We start from the raw sequence: 21695 nt of genomic DNA, 5'->3' as shown, positions 1-21695 counted from the left end.
GTTGTCTATTAGTGACTTTAGCTAGCAATAAGTTTAGTCCCAAAGTTTACAATCTTTTCAAGGACGAGAAAAACTTTTCGTCTTTTATGTTTAAATATTTGGTTATCATCTGAGAAATTTTTTAAATTTAAAAATTAAAATGCGTAAAATTAGACTATTCAATATATGTATAAACTTGAAAAATTTGCTATAATTATTATAATTTTTTTCTGAATAATTGCGATTTTCCAATTGTGAAGGTGACTGACTGTAAATTAGTGTCTCAAGTCTTAGGGCTTGAGTAAAAATATATTTTTTTCTAGTTGACTAAAAAAATTAATTAATAGCCAAATCGATAAAGAATTAAATAAACTACAATTTGATGCTTTCATATTGTTCAAATTTTTTGAGACATTAAAAACCAATTAAAAAAATAATTAAGTCATTGGCATGTTTTCTACAAGATAAAATTTTATGAATTTTTGTAACGGTAACTGCTAAAAAAAATATAAGTTTTCTGTAATTAACATTTTAATATTGAAGATTTAAATATTGGAATAATTTATAATTGGTGATCAGGTCATTATTTCTTGACAATAGAAAATCTTGAAAAAAGTTTTTCCGAAATTAGTTTTTAGTATTTTTTTGCTTTGAGTTTTTGCCAAAAGTCTTATTTATTTATTTGGAAATTATATGAAATATGTATTAAAGAGTTTTTAGTTAAGTTCAGAGTTTCACTTATCAATGCAATATAAAAAAGAGATTTTGAAAAACTTCTTTCGTTAATAAAATTTGGACTTTTTTATCCAACAACTGTAGAAAGATACATGAAAAGATAACAAAACAAAAAGTGATGAACTTTTATGAAAAAAAAAATACTTACATGTAACTGTCAAAATTGCATTGGTTATTTAAAACATTGTTTTTTTTTAATTGAGGGGTTGTAAGATTTCGAGATATCAGAACATCGTAAAATACGTTTCGATTTTAAAATTGTCTGAAAGCAATATTTTGTAATAGATTTCTTCATTTCATTTTTAAGAAAAAAAAAAGTTAAATTAACTAAATAGTTTTTGAATTTTAAATTTAAAGTTTTGGCGAAATTTGTTTCTTAATTTGCTACGGAAACATCAATCAGATTAGCGCACGACTTCAGTAAGTGCATCAAACATATAAAATTTAACCAAAATTATATCATGCCTTAGGCAACATTTTAACTTTTATTTCTTATTTTTTTAAAACAAAATGACATTTTAATAAAGAAATACACTCGAATCTAATATTTTACCCAGTATTTATACACAAACTATTCAAAGTTAATTACATATGAATATATCATTGTTTTTAGTTATTCTGTGCGCTTGGTAATAAATAAAATGCTTGATTTTTTACGAATTATATTTATTTAAAGAAACATGAAACACGTAAATAGAAAAGAAAGGAGTCAGTGACATTGATAACGTCTCAAATTATTATCAAACAAATTAATGTTTTGACTGTTTTTGTTGGTGTCTTTGGCAGCTGTTACGTAGAAACAGTTGGGCTTTAAAGCAAGAAAATAATAATCAGTTATTGCTCTTATCACAGAAATATTTCACAAACTTGGACTGAATTAATCGCTTTTGCGATTAGTTACTAAACAGCCATTCCATTTTAGATTTTATTTTCAGTTTTGACGAACAGTACCTGTAGAAGTGAATTTTTCTTTATAGGAACTTAGTACCAGTCAAATTGTTTGCTTGCTACAATTAGAGCCACATTTTTAAAGTTTGAAACTCGAGCAGGAAAAAAAATAAAAAGTGATGACGGACGGGACATAAAAAATAATTAATTTAAATAATTTAAAAAAGCGTTATTTTAAAACCACAGAACCGAAGAATAAGGCAATGTGTAACGACTTCTGATTAATTTCCTTTTGGTTTACACATGACGGACGGGACAAAAAAATCAGTGTGTGAAAATGTCGCTTAAAATTTATTCAGACAGGTTTTAATTATTAAAGAGTGGTAATTGAAAATTATTGGTTTTGTTTAACACCGTAAGAAATAAGAACAACATTTTGTGTTTGCGATAACGGACGGGACAGCAAAAGTTATAAAGATAAAAAAGTGATATAACTTATCAATGTACTGACCGATTTCTATTTTCTAAACTACCAGAAACTAGAATACAAAACTTTTGTCGCAAAATCTCTTAACCGAATCATATATTTTGAAAAAAATCATGGCTGTAAACATTGAACTAATTTTTTTGTAACCTGGTCGTAATTTTTCTAGAGTTCCCCCGCAAGAAAGCATGGACAAATTTGGGCGAAATTATATTTGTTTCTTAATTAATGCTACAGAAACATCAATCAGATTAACGCACGACCTCAGTAAGTGCATCAAACATATAAAATTTAACCAAAATTATGTCATGCCTTAAGCAACATTTTAACTTTTATATCTTATTTTTGAAAAACAAAATGAGTTTTTAATAAAAAAATATACTCGATTCTATTATTTTACCCAGTATTTATATATAAACTATTTATAATAAATTACATATGAATATATCATTGTTTTTAGTTACTCTGTGCGCTTGGTAATAAATAAAATGCCCGCTTTTTTACGAATTTTATTAATTTAAAGAAACAGGAAACACGTAAATAGAAAAGAAAAAATGAGCGACAATAATAACGTCTCAAATTATTATCAAACAAATTAATGTTTTGACTGTTTTTGTAGATGCCTTTGGCAGCTGTTATGTAGAAACAGTTGGGCTTTTGATAATTCAACTTTAAAAGAATAAAAGACAATTGATTTGTTACATTTTGCAGGTGGTAGAGCATTTTATAAGAATTTTATAATAAAAATAGAATTATAAATCAAAATAATTACATTGACAAGATAACAGAGACCAGCAAGAAAATAATAATCAGTTATTGCTCTTATCACAGAAATATTTCACAAACTTGGACTGAATTAATCGCTTTTGCGATTAGTTACTAAACAGCCATTCCATTTTAGATTTTATTTTCAGTTTTGACGAACAGTACCTGTAGAAGTGAATTTTTCTTTATAGGAACTTAGTACCAGTCAAATTGTTTGCTTGCTACAATTAGAGCCACATTTTTAAAGTTTGAAACTCGAGCAGGAAAAAAAATAAAAAGTGATGACGGACGGGACATAAAAAATAATTAATTTAAATAATTTAAAAAAGCGTTATTTTAAAACCACAGAACCGAAGAATAAGGCAATGTGTAACGACTTCTGATTAATTTCCTTTTGGTTTACACATGACGGACGGGACAAAAAAATCAGTGTGTGAAAATGTCGCTTAAAATTTATTCAGACAGGTTTTAATTATTAAAGAGTGGTAATTGAAAATTATTGGTTTTGTTTAACACCGTAAGAAATAAGAACAACATTTTGTGTTTGCGATAACGGACGGGACAGCAAAAGTTATAAAGATAAAAAAGTGATATAACTTATCAATGTACTGACCGATTTCTATTTTCTAAACTACCAGAAACTAGAATACAAAACTTTTGTCGCAAAATCTCTTAACCGAATCATGTATTTTGAAAAAAATCATGGCTGTAAACATTGAACTAATTTTTTTGTAACCTGGTCGTAATTTTTCTAGAGTTCCCCCGCAAGAAAGCATGGACAAATTTGGGCGAAATTATATTTGTTTCTTAATTAATGCTACGGAAACATCAATCAGATTAACGCACGACCTCAGTAAGTGCATCAAACATATAAAATTTAACCAAAATTATATCATGCCTTAGGCAACATTTTAACTTTTATATCTTATTTTTTCAAAACAAAATGAGATTTTAATAAAAAAGAATATACTCGAATCTAATATTTTACCTAGTATTTATATACAAACTATTCAAAATAAATTACATATGAATATATCATTGTTTTTAGTTACTCTGTGCGCTTAGTAATAAATAAAGTGCCCGCTTTTTACGAATTTTATTAATTAAAAGAAACATGAAACATGTAAATAGAAAAGAAAAAAATGAGCGACATTAATAACGTCTCAAATTATTATCAAGCAAATTAATGTTTTGACTGTTTTTGTTGGTTCCTTTGCTAGCTGTTACGTAGTTGGGCTTTTGATAATTCAACTTTAAAAGAATAAAAGACAATTGATTTGTTACATTTCGCAGGTGGTAGAGCATTTTATATTAATTTTATAATAAAAATAGAGTCATAAATCAAAATAATTACATTGACAAGATAACAGAGACAAGCAAGAAAATAATAATTAGTTATTGCTCTTATCACAGAAATATTTCACAAATTTGAACTGAATTTACCGCTATTGCGATTAATTACTAAACAGCCATTCCATTTTAGATTTTATTTTCAGTTTTGACGAACAGTACCTGTAGAAGTGAATTTTTCTTTCTAGGAACTTAGTACCAGTCAAATTGTTTGCTTGCTACAATTAGAGCCACATTTTTAAAGATTGAAACTCGAGCAGCAAAAAAAATAAAAAGTGATGACGGACGGGACACAAAAAATAATTGATTTAAATAATTAAAAAAAAGCATTATTTTAAAACCATAGAACCGAAGAATAAGGCAATGTGTAACGACTTCTGATTAATTTCCTTTTGGTTTACACATGGCGGACGGGACAAAAAAATCAGTGTGTGAAAATGTCTTTTAAAATTTATTCAGACAGGTTTTAATTATTAAAGAGTGGTAATTAAAAATTATTGGTTTTGTTTAACACCGTAAGAAATAAGAACAACATTTTGTGTTTGCGATAACGGACGGGACAGCAAAAGTTATAAAGATAAAAAAGTGATATAACTTATCAATGTATTGACCGATTTCTATTTTCTAAACTACCAGAAACTAAAATACAAAACTTTTGTCGCAAAATCTTTCAACCGAATCATGTATTTTGAAAAAAAATCATGGCTGTAAACATTGAACTAATTTTTTTGTAACCTGGTCGTAATTTTTCTAGAGTTCCCTCGCAAGAAAGCATGGACAAATTTAGGCGAAATTATATTTGTTTCTTAATTAATGCTACGGAAACATCAATCAGATTAACGCACCACCTCAGTAAGTGCATCAAACATATAAAATTTAACCAAAATTATATCATGCCTTAGGCAACATTTTAACTTTTAGATCTTATTTTTTCAAAACAAAATGAGATTTTAATAAAAAAATACACTCGATTCTAATATTTTACCTAGTATTTATATACAAACTATTCAAAATAAATTACATATGGATATATCATTGTTTTTAGTTACTCTGTGCGCTTAGTAATAAATAAAGTGCCCGCTTTTTACGAATTTTATTAATTAAAAGAAACATGAAACACATAAATAGAAAACAAAAAAATGAGCGACATTAATAACGTCTCAAATTATTATCAAGCAAATTAATGTTTTGACTGTTTTTGTTGGTGCCTTTGCTAGCTGTTACGTAGTTGGGCTTTTGATAATTCAACTTTAAAAGAATAAAAGACAATTGATTTGTTACATTTCGCAGGTGGTAGAGCATTTTATATTAATTTTATAATAAAAATAGAATCATAAATCAAAATAATTACATTGACAAGATAACAAAGACAAGCAAGAAAATAATAATCAGTTATTGCTCTTATCACAGAAATATTTCACAAATTTGGACTGAATTAACCGCTATTGCGATTAATTACTAAACAGCCATTCCATTTTAGATTTTATTTTCAGTTTTTATGAACAGTACCTGTAGAAGTGAATTTTTCTTTATAGGAACTTAATACTAGTCAAATTGTTTGCTAGCTACAATTAGAGCCACATTTTTATAGTTTGAAATACGAGCAGGAAAAAGAAATAATAAGTGATGACGGACGGGACACAAAAAATAATTAATTTAAATAATTAAAAAAAGCATTATTTTAAAACCACAGAACCGAAGAATAAGGCAATTTCCTTTTGGTTTACACATGACGGACGGGACAAAAAAATCAGTGTGTGAAAATGTCTCTTAAAATTTATTCAGACAGGTTTTAATTATTAAAGAGTGGTAATTAAAAATTATTGGTAAGATAATAAAAACAACATTTTGTGTTTGCGATAACGGACGGGACAGCAAAAGTTATAAAGATAAAAAAGTGATATAACTTATCAATGTACTGACCGATTTCTATTTTCTAAACTACCAGAAACTAGAATACTCTTCCAAAAATATTCATCAAGTGTATTACATATTTTTTTTATCCTTTTTCAAAAAACTTTTGTCGCAAAAGAAAAGAAAGACAATCATGGCTGTAAACATTGAACAAATTTTTTTGGTAATTTTTCTAGAGTCCCCTCGCAAGAAAGCATGGACACCCACAGCGAGAACGACTCCGCCGTGACCGCCAAATTCACGCACGTCCTCCAGAAGGACGCTTTCCTGGTATTCCGCGCCCTCTGCAAGCTCTCTATGAAACCGCTCCCCGAAGGCACCCCCGACCCCAAATCGCACGAACTCCGTTCAAAAATCCTCTCCCTCCAACTCCTCCTTTCAATCCTCCAAAACGCCGGTCCCGTATTCCGCTCCAACGAAATGTTCATAACCGCCATCAAGCAATACCTCTGTGTTGCCCTTTCAAAAAACGGCGTCAGCTCCATTCCCAAAGTATTCGAACTGTCCTTGGCCATCTTCCTCGCCTTGCTCTCCAACTTCAAAATGCACCTCAAGATGCAAATCGAGGTCTTCTTCAAGGAGATTTTCCTCAACATTCTGGAAACCACCAACTCTTCGTTCGAGCACAAATGGATGGTCATCCAAGCCCTGACCCGGATCTGTGGCGATGCCCAGTGTGTTGTGGATATCTATGTCAACTACGACTGTGATTTGGCCGCGGCCAACTTATTCGAACGTCTAGTCAACGATTTGTTCAAAGTCGCGCAAGGGCGGCATTCGGTGGAATTGGGGGCTTCCCCCAACCAAGAGCGCGCGATGAAAATGCTCGGCTTGGAGTGTCTTGTCTCGATTTTGAAATGCATGGTTGAATGGAGCAAGGATTTGTACGTCAACCCCAATCTCCAGTCAACTGTAGGGGAAGCCCCGATTAATAACAACGGAAGCGACAACGCCTCCCTAAAATCACACGGCGGTTCCACCACAAGTCTGCATTCAAGCGACTGTTCAAGTGGCGGTAATAAGGAAATCCTCGACTCGCCTGAACAACTCGAAGTCCTCAAACAACAAAAGGAAGTATGGGAGACCGGAATCGAGTTGTTCAACCGCAAGCCACGCAAAGGCGTCGCCTTCCTGCAAGAGCACGAACTTTTAGGCACAACCCACCAAGAAGTGGCCAAGTTTTTGCACAACGAAGACCGTCTAGACAAGACTTTCATTGGCGATTTTTTGGGCGACAATGACGATTTTTGCAAGGAAGTCATGTACACGTATGTCGATCAAATGGACTTCGGGAACATGGAATTTGTGGCTGCGCTTCGCTACTTTCTGGAAGGCTTCCGCTTGCCGGGCGAAGCCCAGAAAATCGACCGTCTGATGGAGAAGTTTGCCAGTCGCTACTGTGAGTGTAACCCCAATAATGGGCTTTTTGCAAGCGCTGACACCGCTTACGTGCTGGGCTTCTCCATTATTATGCTAACAACTGACTTGCACTCCCCCCAAGTTAAGAACAAGATGAGCAAGGAGGAATATATCAAAATCAATCGGGGGAATACCGACAGTAAGGACGTACCAGAGGAGTACTTGTCGCAGATTTATGACGAAATCGCCGGGCATGAAATCAAAATGAAAAATACGGTCAATAAGCCGGGGAAACACCAAATCAATAGGTGAGTTATTAAGGGGAACGGCCGCCAGATGGCGCGGAATTTATTTTTCTACTATCATTTATTATCAAACTGAACACATTTTTTATATACTTTTGATAAAAAATAAAATATTTGAGAGTAGTTGGCCATGGTGAAATTATTTCACATAAAAGGTGTGAATAATGTAGAATTTCGTGTTATTAAAGTAAAAAATGTGAAATTATAAAAATAAGCTTTGTTAAAGTTATTTTCAATTGAATAAATATACGATCGTTGCAGATTTTTATTACATGAAAAAATCTATGGAAAATGTGTCAATACCATTTAATGACACTTTTAAGATTTAGTGAAGTGCAATAATGATAATGTTGGGTATTTTTTACCACAGAAGGGATTTGATTTTTTGTTTGCATTGACATTTTTTGTAAAATAAAATTTTATTGACAGACAATCATTCAATTAATAAGATTTTTTCCGACATTTCATATTTAATTATAAAGTAGAATGACAATGTAAGCTTGCCATTTTAAATATAACTACAAGTTATTTTTATTTATCGCAAAAATTTGATCTAATATTAATTTACTTTGCTGTTTTTATATTAATTAGTGTTTAAAAATTCATTAAATTATAAATACTTGTTGGGTAATATATTTTTCATAGTTTTAATTGAAAATTCAATTTTTTTTCATGGCCTACTATAAAGAAAAAGAGAAATGTTATGTTTTTTAAATATTTCAAAATAATGTAAAAATGTAAAATAAATAATGAAATGATAAAAAATAAAATAAATGTAAAAATAATGTACACAAATACATATATCAAATCAGAAAAAATAAGGTTTCCAAAAATGTCACAGCCGCCTATGATTCTTATTAAAAAAAAATAAACATTGTTATTATAGCTAAACGAAAAGTTAAAAAAAATTGCTGCTAACATTATTGAATTCTTTGTAAAATTTGCTTCAAATGTGTACTTTTATTTTCTCAAAAAACTTTGAGGTTGGTTCTTCAAAACCTATTAATTTTTTTTTAAATTCTTGTTATAATTTGCTAAAACTACCACCGAAAAGAGTGTCTTCACATTAAGAAAATGTATAAAAAGGCAGATATTTAGGGTCAATTTTATTTTGGCAAATATACCACCGAATTTCATTCTCTCATTATTTGAAAATTTGCACTTAAAACCTTCTGGTTCTAATATTATTGTATTTTTTGCAAATAAAACCAAGAGTTATCACGCATTTCTTTTGCTGTACCTACTAGATAAGACTTCAACAAAAGTAAAAAATCAAATATTCACAAAAAAAATGTTAATTTATTATTATATATTTATTATTATATTAATTTTTTTATGTTAAACTTTTGACCTTGTCTTTTCCGCATAACATACAGGGTGACTGAGGGGTGCGTGCATGCTCTAACTTTTTTTCTATACAAGCTATCAATTAGGTTTTACAATGAGTCACATTCTAGAAATACTTTAATTTGTATAGAGACTGTTTCAAAATAAAATACCTAACTAAGTTCTGTTTTTTTTATGGAAACCCCAAATTTTTGTTAGATTTTTGAAGTCGTGATTAAACTGTATATATACAGGGTCGCCAAAAAGTATGGATACAGCTAAATATTATAAAAACTACTCATCAAAACTTATTGATATTTGGTATATGCTTAAGAGTATATAAATTCTAATGTTTTAGATGTTTATTAAATTTCTATCTCCATTTATTCCTCGGATACAAGGCTAACTTGATTTTTTTAAATAGCTAAAAGGGTCAAATTAATTATTTTTGAAAACAGATTTTTTTTCTTAGGTTTATGGTATAACACATGTATATCTTAATTTCATTTAAACTTAAAAAAAATTGAAAATTTTGAAAAATGTAAAATTTTGTTAGCCTTGGAAATGTTTTTATCTATCGTAATAAGTAAATAATTGTTAAAATAACACTTTTAACTGAAAAAGAACACGTTTTAATTAGAAAAATTAAACACAAAATTCTTGATTTTTATGCTACAAAAAATGTTCAAAATAATTTCCACTAACTTTTTGGCTTTCCGTCTCCATGATAAACCAACCTAAGAATTTTTTTCGCTCAGTTTTACTTAAATGTACTATTATTAAACTAATTGTTGCACCCAAGTTTAATTTTTGGTTAATATACAAGTAACAGTATTTTCAAAGCTAACTTAGTTTTATTATTCCAGAAAATTTTTGAATTTTTTTTTTCACTTTTTAATATAAGTAAAGGTGGGTATTATGTTATATCATTGAATTCAGACAAAAATTCTCTTTTAAAAACGATTAAATTTGACTTTACGTGTCATTTAAAAAAAACAAAGTTAACCTTGTAATTTCAAAACAAATGACGATGATAGAATTTAAACAGTTTTAACTGTATCCATACTTTTTAGCGACCCTTTATAACGTACCCGCTTTCATAGACTTAACTTAGTTGGGTATTTTATTTTGGAGCACTCTCTATTCAAATTAGAATATTTAATTGTAAGACCTATCCTTTAAAAAAATAATTGATAGTTATGGAACATGCACCCTGTATGTGTCTTTAGATGGAAATAAATTATAATAATAATTATTATTACAGTGAAAAACGCCGCAAGATTTTGTTCAACATGGAAATGGAAGCGATTGCCACGGCTGCCAAAAACCTGATGGAGTCTGTCTCGCACGTGCAAGCCCCCTTCACACTGGCCAAACACTTGGACCACGTGCGCCCAATGTTCAAGACTTCCTGGACGTCCTTTCTAGCCGCCTTCAGTGTGGGGTTGCAAGATTGTGACGATCCTGAAGTTGCAACTTTGTGTCTTGATGGCATCCGGTGTGCCATCAGAGTGGCTTGTATTTTCCACATGTCACTAGAGCGTGACGCCTATGTCCAGGCTTTGGCCCGCTTTACACTCTTGACCACAAACTCGCCAATTATGGACATGAAGGCCAAAAACATCGACACGATTAAAACCCTAATCATGGTCGCACACACCGATGGCAATTATCTCGGATCGAGTTGGCTTGATATTTTGAAATGTATCTCGCAACTGGAGCTCGCCCAGTTGATCGGCACCGGAGTTAGACCGGAGTTTCTCTCGCATAAGCCGCCGGATTCGACGTCGAAGGAGCACATCGGACAGACGAGTTCGCAGAGTGTTGTCGTGGCCGTTGACCGGATTTTCACCGGATCGACGAGGCTTGATGGCGACGCGATCGTCGATTTTGTGAAGGCGCTGTGTCAGGTGTCGTTGGAGGAGTTGGCCTATGTGGGGCATCCCCGGATGTTTTCGTTGCAGAAAATTGTGGAGATTTCCTATTATAATATGGGGAGGATCAGGTTGCAGTGGTCGAGGATTTGGCAGGTTTTGGGGGAGCATTTTAATACAGTGGGCTGTAATACCAACGAGGAGATTTGTTTCTTTGCGGTGGATAGTTTAAGACAGCTGTCCATGAAGTTTATTGAGAAGGGGGAGTTTCCGAATTTTCGCTTCCAGAAGGATTTTCTAAGGCCGTTTGAGCATATCATGAAGAAGAATGTGTCGCCGACGATCAGGGATATGGTGGTAAGTTACTCATTTTTTGTTGAATTGGCTAATATAACAAGTCGCTCGCTATAAGACTTGTGCTGTTGACACATAGAACTAGTTTTCCAAAATTAATCGTCATTGGCGGAAATAGCCAAGGCATGTCACATTTTATACGTTTTGATCTTTTAGACAATATGAACTTAAAGACCTAATTTTTGATTATTTTTATCACCTAACGAAAACACTAAAAAACGACAAATGTAATAATATTAATAAGGGCACAGCAGTTACTAGTTTTCAAATTAGGTCAGTTTTATTGGTTTTCTCGTCTAAAAAGACGATTTTCGTATTTGTTTCGTTGAAATGTCTTTGAACCAAGTAATTTTTGGACTTTCTAAACAAATATATGGCTCGGAATTTTCTTCTCGCTCTTATTTCAACAAAATCTTTGAAGTGTAATAGATATTTCTGACTCCAATACATTTTTTATGGTTCTGTTTGACAGTCTCTTTCAATTTTTAATTCTGTCTTCAAAAAGCACTAAATTGCTTGAAGTTAGCTATAGGTGACGACTTATTGGTTTCTGTCTTAAAACGAATCTAATTAGTGAATTGACTGAAGTTGCGTTAAAATTATATAAATTTGAACCAATCTCTAGTTTTAAAAAAAGGTGAATCGTTGGAACTGACAGAAATTATGTTTGTCAAAAATTTCTTCAATTTGTTTCTAACGGATTTGTCTGAAACAATAAGTGACTTATTTTGACCTAAACCAGCAATTTTTCCTTTTTTCTCTAGAATCTTCCGAGCTACATTGCTCGGATTTTCGCTCTTATGTTTTCAAAATGTTTCAAGTTTGGTCGATTTTCGGCCCCAAATTTTCAAAAATGAATGAAAAATTCAAAAAAATGTGTTTTGTTTGAAAATCTCTGTTGGTATTTTTTAATCTATTTTTACTTCCAAAAAGGACTAAATTGTTCGGAATTGATTGAAATATCGACAATTTTTGTACTTGTTCTACACAAATCAATTTTGATACATTTCTGTCTTCAGAACGAACCCATTTGCTCGTGATTAGGCAACATCGTGCTATTATGACCGAAAATAATGATTTTCTTTTTTTGTTTTGCCAAATTCTCTAAATTTGATCCGATTTCTGGATTTAGAACGAGTTAAATTATTTGAAATTGACGGAAAGAGCTAGAAAAAATAATATTTTTTTCGTTTGTTTTATGAAAGTTTGTTCGTTTTGAAACAAAGAATCGTTCGAAATTAGCCGTTTTCAGCTGATTGTCAAAAAATTTTCTTGGTTTTAAGCAAGAAATTGTCCAAAATGAATTGTTTTCTTCTATTCTACTTCTTTTGAGTTTGAATAAAGCATTTTCCGTTTGTTCTATGAAAGTTTTTTCGTTTCTAAGAAATGAATTGTCAATACATCGATGTTTCCGGTTAGAATAAGGTGTTTTCAGCTATTTCTTAAGAAGTTTCTGATTTTTAAGCAAGAAATTGTTCATGATTCATCATTTTCTTCATGTAACTGTAACTTAAATCGTTTTTTGGAGCAGAATGAGGCGTTTTTAGTCTATTTTACAAAAGTTTTTTTTGTTTAGAAGCAAAGAATCGTTCGAAATTAGCCGTTTTCAACTGATTATCAAAACAATTTCTTGTTTTTAAGCAAGAAATTGCTCAAAATGTATTGTTTTCTTCTACTCTAGTTTTTTTTGAGTTTGAATAAAGCATTTTCCGTTTGTTCTATGATTTTTTTTTTATTTTTAAGAAAAGAATTGTTTGTACATCGATGTTTCCGGCCAGAATAAGGTGTTTTCAGCTATTTCTTAAAAAATATCAGATTTTTAAGCAAGAAATTGTCTAAGATTAATTATTTTCTTCCTGCGACTGTAACTGAAATCGTTTTTTTTTTTTTGGAACAGAATGAGGCTTTTTTAGTTTGTTTTACGAAAGTTTTTTCGTTCCGAAGCAAAGAATCGTTCGAAATTAGCCGTTTTCAGCTGATTATCAAAACAATTTCTTCTTTTTAAGCAATTGTCCAAAATGAATTGTTTTCTTTTACTCTAGTTTTTTTTGAGTTTGAATAAAGCATTTTCCGTTTGTTCCATGAAATTTTTTTCATTTCTAAAAAATGAATTGTCTGTATACATCGATGTTTCCGGCCAGAATAAGGTGTTTTCAGCTATTTATTAAAAAGTATCTAATTTTTTTGCAAGAAATTGTCCAAAATTAATAATTTTCTTCCTGTAACTGTAACTTAAATCGTTCTTTTGGGGCAGAATGAGGCGTTTTCAGTCTGTTTTACGAAAGTTCTTTCGTTCCGAAGCAAAGAATCGTTTAAAATTATCCGTTTTCTGCTGATTGTCAAAAAAATTTCTTGTTTTTAAGCAAGAAATTGTCCAAAATGAATTATTTTCTTCTACTCTAGTTTTTTTGAGTTAGAGAATAAAACATTTTCCGTTTGTTCCATGAAATTTTTTTCATTTCTAAAAAATGAATTGTCTGTATACATCGATGTTTCCGGCCAGAATAAGGTGTTTTCAGCTATTTATTAAAAAGTATCTAATTTTTAAGCAAGAAAATGTCCAAAATGAATTGTTTTTTCTACTCTAGTTTTTTTGAGTTAGAATAAAGCATTTTTCGTTTGTTCTATGATTTTTTTTTTCATTTCTAAGAAAAGAATTGTCTGTACATCGATGTTTCCGGATAGAATAGGGTGTTTTCAGCCATTTCTTAAAACGTATCTGATTTTTAAGCAAGAAATTGTTTAAGGTTAATAATTTTTTTCCTGTAACTGTAACTTAAATCGTTTTTTGGGGCAGAATGAGGCGTTTTCAGTCTGTTTTAAGAAAGTTTTTTCGTTTCGAAGCAAAAAATTATTTAAAATAAGCCGTTTTCAGCCAATTCTCAACGAATTTTTTTATGAGCCAAAATAAGGCTTTTTCCATTTCTTCTAAAAAAGTTTTCTCGTCTGTAAACCGATGTTTCTAGCCAGAATAAACCGTTTTGCAGCCACTTTTTAAAACGTTATCTGCTTTTAAAAAAGGAGCTACATTGAAATTCTTTTTCTTTTGCCAAAATTTTATTTTATTTTAAGGTCAGGTTAGGTCATTTATTCTTAACCAAAAATCTACATTTTAAGGTTCGTTGTGTGGCCCAGATGGTGAACTCCCAGGCCAGCAACATAAAATCCGGCTGGAAGAACATCTTCTCGGTGTTCCACTTGGCCGCCAGCGACCAGGAGGAGTCAATCGTCGAGCTCGCTTTCCAAACAACCGGCAAAATCATCACCGAACTCTACGACAAGCAGTTCGCCTCCATGATCGACTCGTTCCAAGACGCCGTCAAGTGCCTCTCCGAATTCGCTTGCAACGCCCGTTTCCTGGACACCTCCATGGAGGCGATCCGCCTGGTGCGCTCCTGCGCCAACAGCGTCAGCTCCTGCGCCCACCTCTTCGCCGAGCACGCCGGCATGGAGAACGACGTCACCGTCGCCGAGGAGGACCGCATCTGGGTGCGGGGCTGGTTCCCGCTGCTCTTCTCCCTCTCGTGTGTGGTGAATCGGTGCAAGTTGGACGTGCGGACGCGCGCTTTGACCGTTCTTTTCGAAATAATCAAAACCTACGGCGACACGTTCGCGAGTCACTGGTGGAAGGATTTGTTTAAGATTTTGTTCCGGATTTTCGATAATATGAAGCTGCCCGAACAGCATACGGAGAAGGCCGAGTGGATGACGACCACTTGTAATCATGCCTTGTACGCGATTGTTGACGTTTTCACGCAGTATTTTGACGTTTTGGGACCGCTGTTGTTAGATGAGTTGTACTCGCAGTTGCATTGGTGTGTGTTACAGGATAATGAACAGTTGGCCAAGTCGGGGACCAATTGTTTGGAGAATTTGGTTAATTCAAATGGACATAAGTTTGATGAGGTGAGAAATTTATGCGTCTAGGGGCAATGACAGAACAGTGCATCTCTAGAAACGTTTATTGGCATAAACATTGTGATTCTTTTCAACTTCTAATATAGCTAGAGCGTTAAAATTTTGTATGCTCTCCAAATCGACTATTCTGAGTTTAACTGAATTCTTTTCAAAAAAAATTGGCGCCAAGTTTGAAATTTTAAATAGTAACTACTTATTTTTATTGCATTTTTGAATTCACCTTCCCAAGCTGAGTAAAATTTACCCAAGTTGTTGGTACTTATCTGTCATAGTTTTTGACATATGTCATTTTTTTGGAAAAATTTTTATTTACAAGGGTGAATCGAAGATATCACAGCTCTTGAACCCTTTGCGACAAGTGAACAATTTTTTTTGCATTCGATAACCAAAGGTTTGAAGAGTTTTCTAAAATTTTCAAAATTATCAACTGTCAAAATTCATGGCTAGTATGATTTTTTCAAATTGGTTATCAAAAAACTGCTATAACTTAGTTTTTTCAAACGACTTTATTTTCTTAACGGCAATTGAAAGAACATGGATTTTTATGATGATTTTTATCAATACGTTCTATTCCTATCTCTTACAGTTTTTGAAAAAAATCACAAAAACTGGATTTTACTTCGTAATTTTCATAATCATAATCAAGTAGTCTGTAAAATGGTCAACAAACTTTCACTTCAGCGCAAAAAAAATCGTCAAATAACGTAATATCGACTAGGTTTGCGTCTTTTGAGTTTTTTTTTTACAAAGTTTGCATGAATAATAGGTGGTGAAATTCAGTAGTATTTTCGCAAAAAAAAATGCAAATGTTTACGTTTTTATAATTTTTTATTGAATAACTTGTTTTTCTGTGGCAATTTTTGCTAATTTTAACTCATTGTGATAGATTTTGAAAAACTAAGCTCAGAGACCACATTGATTTAAAATTTTTGTTGGTGCTGACCAGAATCATACAGGGTGATTCTTTTTGGGCTTACATTAGAAACTTTTTAACTTCTAATATAGCTAGAGCTTTAAAATTTTGTGTACGATTTAAATTTACCATTCTGAGTTAAACTAAGTTATTATCAAAATGGCTGAGCTTTCGTAACTACCAAAAATAGGCGCCATGTTTGAAATTTTAAATAGTAACCACACATTTTTATTGCATATTTGAATTCAGCTTGTCAAGCTGAGTAAGATTTACTAAAGTTGTTAGTACTTATCTGTCATAGTTTTTGACGTATGTCAATTTTTTTGTTAAAATTTTTATTTGCAAGGGTTTATGTATGACATCACAGTCCTTGAACCCTTTGCGATAAGTGAATAATTTATTTTGCATTCGATAACCGAAGGTTTGAAGAGTTTTCTAAAATTTTCAAAATTGTCAACTGTCAAAATTCATGGCTAGTATGATTTTTCAAATTGGTTATCAAAAAACTGCTATAACTTGTTTTTTTCAAATGGAACGACCTTATTTTCTTAACGGCAATTGAAAGAACATGGATTTTTATGATGATTTTTATCAATACGTTCTATTCCTATCTCTTACAGTTTTTGAAAAAAATCACAAAAACCAGATTTTGCTTCGTAATTTTTATAGTTAATCAAGTATACCTTGTAAAATGGTCAAAAATGGTCTAACTTTAATCTTTTATTTAGTTTTTAACTTGTTCATAATCGAATAAGCAATAAAACAACAATATTTAATTATGGTTTATTATAAATTAGTGACTATGTAAAGTAACTCAGTCAGTCTGCCATCGAATTTTGAACTTCTTGAATGAAAATGGTGAGCAAATTGGACATTTCTTTTAATTAATAGCAAAATTTTATAGTATTTTTTTAAAGTTTACTTGATTAAAAATGAAAATAATTAGTGAAAATTCTGTTTTTTGCGATTATTTCAAAAACTGTAACAGAGAGATATAGAAGATGTTAATAAAAGTTTGCATAAAAATTTATGTTCTTTTGATTGCCATTGAAAAAACAGAATCATTTTATTTGAAAAAACTGTTTTATAATAATTTTTTTATCATTATTTAAAAAAAATCACAGTAGCCTTGCAATTTGACAGCTGACAATCCCAAATATTTGAGAAGACTCTTTGAACTTTTGGCTACCACATGCAAAAAGAATTATTCACTCATTATGAAGGGTTCACAAGCTGTCATATTTTATATAGATTTTTTTATAAAAAAATGTATGACAGATAAGTACTATCACCTGGGGTACATTTTACTCAGTTTCAAGAGGCGAATTCAAAAATGCAATAAAAATAGTTGGTTACTATTAAAAATTTCAAAGTTTTTTTTTTTATATTAATGTTCATCGAAGTAGGCATTGAAGAGATAGATTTTAAGGTGGCAACTGAAATAATTCTAACATCAATCTTCCCGAAAAATTATTCTCTCTCTCTCTGGGGTAGCAAAAAATTCAATTAACAACATAATAGTTTATTTATTTTTAGTGGCATTAATTTATTTAGTTTAATTTAGTTTTTGTGCACATTCACTAAATTAAGTTTGCGATATCGAATTTTCACATTTTTGAGCAAAATTATTAAAAAAAACTGATGATTGAATCATCTTTTTTAAACAATTTAAAAAAGCGATCTTCACTTTTTCACAGCGAGTTTTGACATTTTTTAACAAGGAATAATCTAAAATCAAATGAATCTAACAAACGTTTTCAGTAAAAATAAAGCGATTTCAGATTTTCTGCACCAGTTTTCATTTAAAGACTTAAAGAATTGCACTAGTAAGTGGTTGTTAAAAAAGTGGACCAATTTTTTGCACGTTTCTGTTAATGCGCTGTTCTGTTCGTGAACTTTCCATTTCAAAAAGGAAAAAGGGTTATTATTCAATTGTTTAAAGGTCACGTGGGACCGCACGTGCCGTTGCATGCTGGACATTTTCGACTCGACAGTCCCCACAGCCCTCTTGACCTGGAAGCCCGAATGGATGAAGACAACAGCCGTAATCGAACAAAACGGCGATGTTAAAGGCATTCTTAAAAAACCACCAACCTACGACCGAACCAATTCGGACGCCACTCTGTTCAATAAACTGGCAATCAAGAGTGCGGTCCAGCTGGAACTGATTCAAACCATTGACAACATCGTCTTCTATCCAGCAACTTCACGGAAAGAAGACGCCGAAACTTTGGCACTAGCTGCAGCCGACATGGCCGGAAACGGTTCCTTGACCGAGTGCCAAAGGGAGGAACAGGGGATGTACCGAGTTTTGACATCACCGCATCTTTTACAGTTGACTGATTGTCTCCTCCAGTCGCACAGATTTGCCAAAGCGTTTAATCTCGACCACGAGCAGAGGAATTTGCTGTGGAAGGCGGGGTATCGAGGTTCGACTAAACCGAATTTGATGAAACAGGAAACGCATAGTTTGGCTTGTTCGTTAAGGATTCTGTTCAAAATGTATTGTGATGAGAGTCGAAGGCAGCACTGGTCGTTGATTGAGACGAAATTGATTGGAGTGTGTCAGGAGGCGTTGGATTATTTTTTGAAGTTGCAAAGTGAGGCACATAGGGAGGAGTGGACCATGTTGTTGTTGTTGGTGTTGACGAGACTGCTTAAAATGCCAGACGATAGGGTAAGAAAATATCGGTTTATGTATTTTAATAATTGTTAAGGAAGGTGATTAATAAACGAAACTGCACGAACGAGCGATAGCGAGTGAGTGCCTTTAATATGTGAGTTTATTAATCGCCTATTAACAAACGAGTTTATTACAATATTTTTTCGTTGACCGTAAACTCTTTTTTGTGACAAATGTTATTCGCCATTGTTTTTTAATTTGTATGAGTAAAACTTGTTTATATCGAATATCATCAAAACGTCAAAATCCTAAAAACTTAATGAAAATGAGTGCAATAATGACGTCTATTACTACATCCTTTTTCTTAATAATTCTAAAAAAAAAACTACGGAGGACTATAAGTTAGGAGAGATTCTTAGTTTTAATCAGCATGTAATATTCGATCATATGATATGATATACCGGGTGTCCAGCCCAACTCCCGTCTTCTGTAGCTCAGTTCTTATTGAAGTTGGAGTTTTAATATTTTGTAGATGTTTAGGACACATTTCAGAGTGTCTCAAAAAAGGTATGACGTCATCATGATCAATTTTTTGAATGGCATGCTATTATTTTTTGTGCCTTTTTAGTTTCTTACATGTCCTTAAATTTATTTTTAAATCGGTTCAGGGATTACTGTTAAAAAAATTAAAACCAAAAAAAATCGGCTTTACACTTTTAGTTTTAAAAATCACTAAAAAATAGAAACAGTGTTTTTTGACGACATTATTACTATGCAAGTGTTAAACAAGGTTTAACAGACTTATTAAGTAAGTTTGATTGATTTAGATTACTACAGGGTGTTTACAATTTATTTCCAAACTTTTTAAATTTTAGTGCTTTTTATTTTGCTTATTTCAAATGGCAACCCCTGTGTATTTTTATAACGTTTGATGCAGAATTAAAAAACGAACATTTTTTCTTATTACAACCCTAACGTAAATTTTAAAACATTCGGAGTTATTTTCAAAAAACTTGTTTTTGTCTGCTATTTTATTAACAAATTTAATGATAAAAATCGAAGATGGCTCCAACCCTCTTTATTTTTATATCATTCGATGCGGAATTAAAAAAGCAACATTTTTTGTTATCACAACCATATTGCATATCCTAACACTTTCGGAGTTATTTCCCAAAAACATTAACCATGTTCGACTTTTAATTATCATTGAGAAAATGAGTTTTTGGCAAATAATTCCGAATGTGTTAGGATTTGCAACAGGGTTGTGATAATAAAAAAATTTCTTTTTTAATTCTGCCTCGATTGACATAAAAAGGAACGGTGTTGAAATCATCTTCGATATGTGTTCATTAAAATTGTCATTAAAATACTTGACAAAACAAGTTTTTATCAAATAACTCCGAATCTATTAGGATTTACGTTAGTGTCGTAATATAAAAAGTTATTCGCTTTTTAATTCTGCATCGAATGGTATAAAAATAAATAGGGGTTGCCATTTAAAATAAGCAAAATTAGAAGCTCTAAAATTTTAAGTTTGGAAATAAATTATAAACACCCTGTAGTAATTCAAATCAATCGAACTCAACTAATAAGTCCATTAGACCTTGTTTATCACGTAGCCAGTAATAATGTCATCAAAAAACCACTGTTTCTATTTCTTAGTAATTTTTAAAACTAAAGGTGTAAAACAGATTTTTATTTTTTTTAACAGTAACTCCTGAACCGATTTGAATAAGTTTTTAGGAACATGTAAGGAGCTAAAAAGGTATCATAATGAGCACAAAAAAATAATAATAGCATGCCATTAAAAAAATATAATTATGATGTCATACTTTTTTGGGACACTTTGAGTAGTCAAAAATATGTCCTAGAATATAATAAATATATGAGAAAAACCAAAGTTGCGTAACTCTGACATCAAGAACGCCTTGGAAAAGGCAATGACAAATTTAGATTTCTTGTAAAAAAAGTGCCTGAAGAACGTTCCACTTAAAAACTTTTTTTTCTTTTAGTTTTCGCTTAAAAAAATAAAAACGAAATTTACAAAATTTTGATTTTTTTGTCCATAATTCAAAAACTAAAAATGCCACATCAAAATTTCTTTCGGATAATTATTTAGCATAAAAATGCGCAATTTTGTCCTAAATCAACCGACCCCTGAGATATTCGTGGTGGAGTTCGAAAAACGGTCACCCTGTAGGTATGTACTGAGAAATGGAAATATGGATCAATCGAAACGTCCAAAAAGTTTTGTAGATTATTTGTTCTAGTCGCGATACAATTTGTATTTTATGTTGGCCAAAGAGTTACATACAATTTTTTTTATGTTAACTAATATAAATAATGCTTTCAGTTCGCCGTGCACGTGTCGAGATATTACCCCCTTCTGTGCGAAATCGTCTGTTTCGATCTCAAAGCCGAGCTCAGGTCCATCCTGCGACGAGTTTTCCTGAGGATAGGACCGGTGTTTCACATCACGACGGCACAGTGACTAAAGTGATTTTACCATTTAACCTGAATTTTTTATCAATGTTACAAGTTTATTATTTATTTAAAAATCCTAAACTTTAAGTAACCGTTTTGTGTGTATTTTTATCATTCTCTCAACTTAATCGCTTACTAGGAACACCTCTGAACGAACAGTGAGACTCAGCTTACGTCGTAGAAATGATCATTCCTTGCATGAAGTGATTTTTAGGAGCCAATAAATACTACAAAAGTATAAGTTACGTGCCTTCAATCAAATTATTTATGTATGATAATTGTAATTAGTCATTCGGTATGTGGTTATGTTAATGTGTACTATCATCTGTTATAAATAGCAAACTCGTGTAAATAATCATGAAATACTACTTTATTTAGTCATATTCGCTACTGTTATACAATAATAAAAGTAAATATATCATTA

General features: G+C 31.7%; 1 protein-coding gene across 1 annotated transcript in view; it reads left to right on the top strand.

The window, feature by feature from the left end:
- Sec71 (Secretory 71) overlaps nucleotides 1–21695 on the top strand; it is a 27945-nt gene extending 6250 nt beyond the window's left edge. Inside the window, exons 3-7 of the mRNA XM_008193280.3 lie at nucleotides 6292–7782; nucleotides 10370–11336; nucleotides 14451–15239; nucleotides 18107–18841; nucleotides 21141–21695. Coding sequence (XP_008191502.1) covers nucleotides 6292–7782; nucleotides 10370–11336; nucleotides 14451–15239; nucleotides 18107–18841; nucleotides 21141–21278 — 4120 coding nt within the window. The 3' untranslated portion in view covers nucleotides 21279–21695. The remainder of the gene's footprint in view (nucleotides 1–6291; nucleotides 7783–10369; nucleotides 11337–14450; nucleotides 15240–18106; nucleotides 18842–21140) is intronic.

Source organism: Tribolium castaneum, chromosome 1 (genome assembly GCF_031307605.1).
Source record: "Tribolium castaneum strain GA2 chromosome 1, icTriCast1.1, whole genome shotgun sequence".
NCBI lineage: Eukaryota > Metazoa > Arthropoda > Insecta > Coleoptera > Tenebrionidae > Tribolium > Tribolium castaneum.
This window is presented reverse-complemented; position numbering and strand designations above follow the sequence as displayed.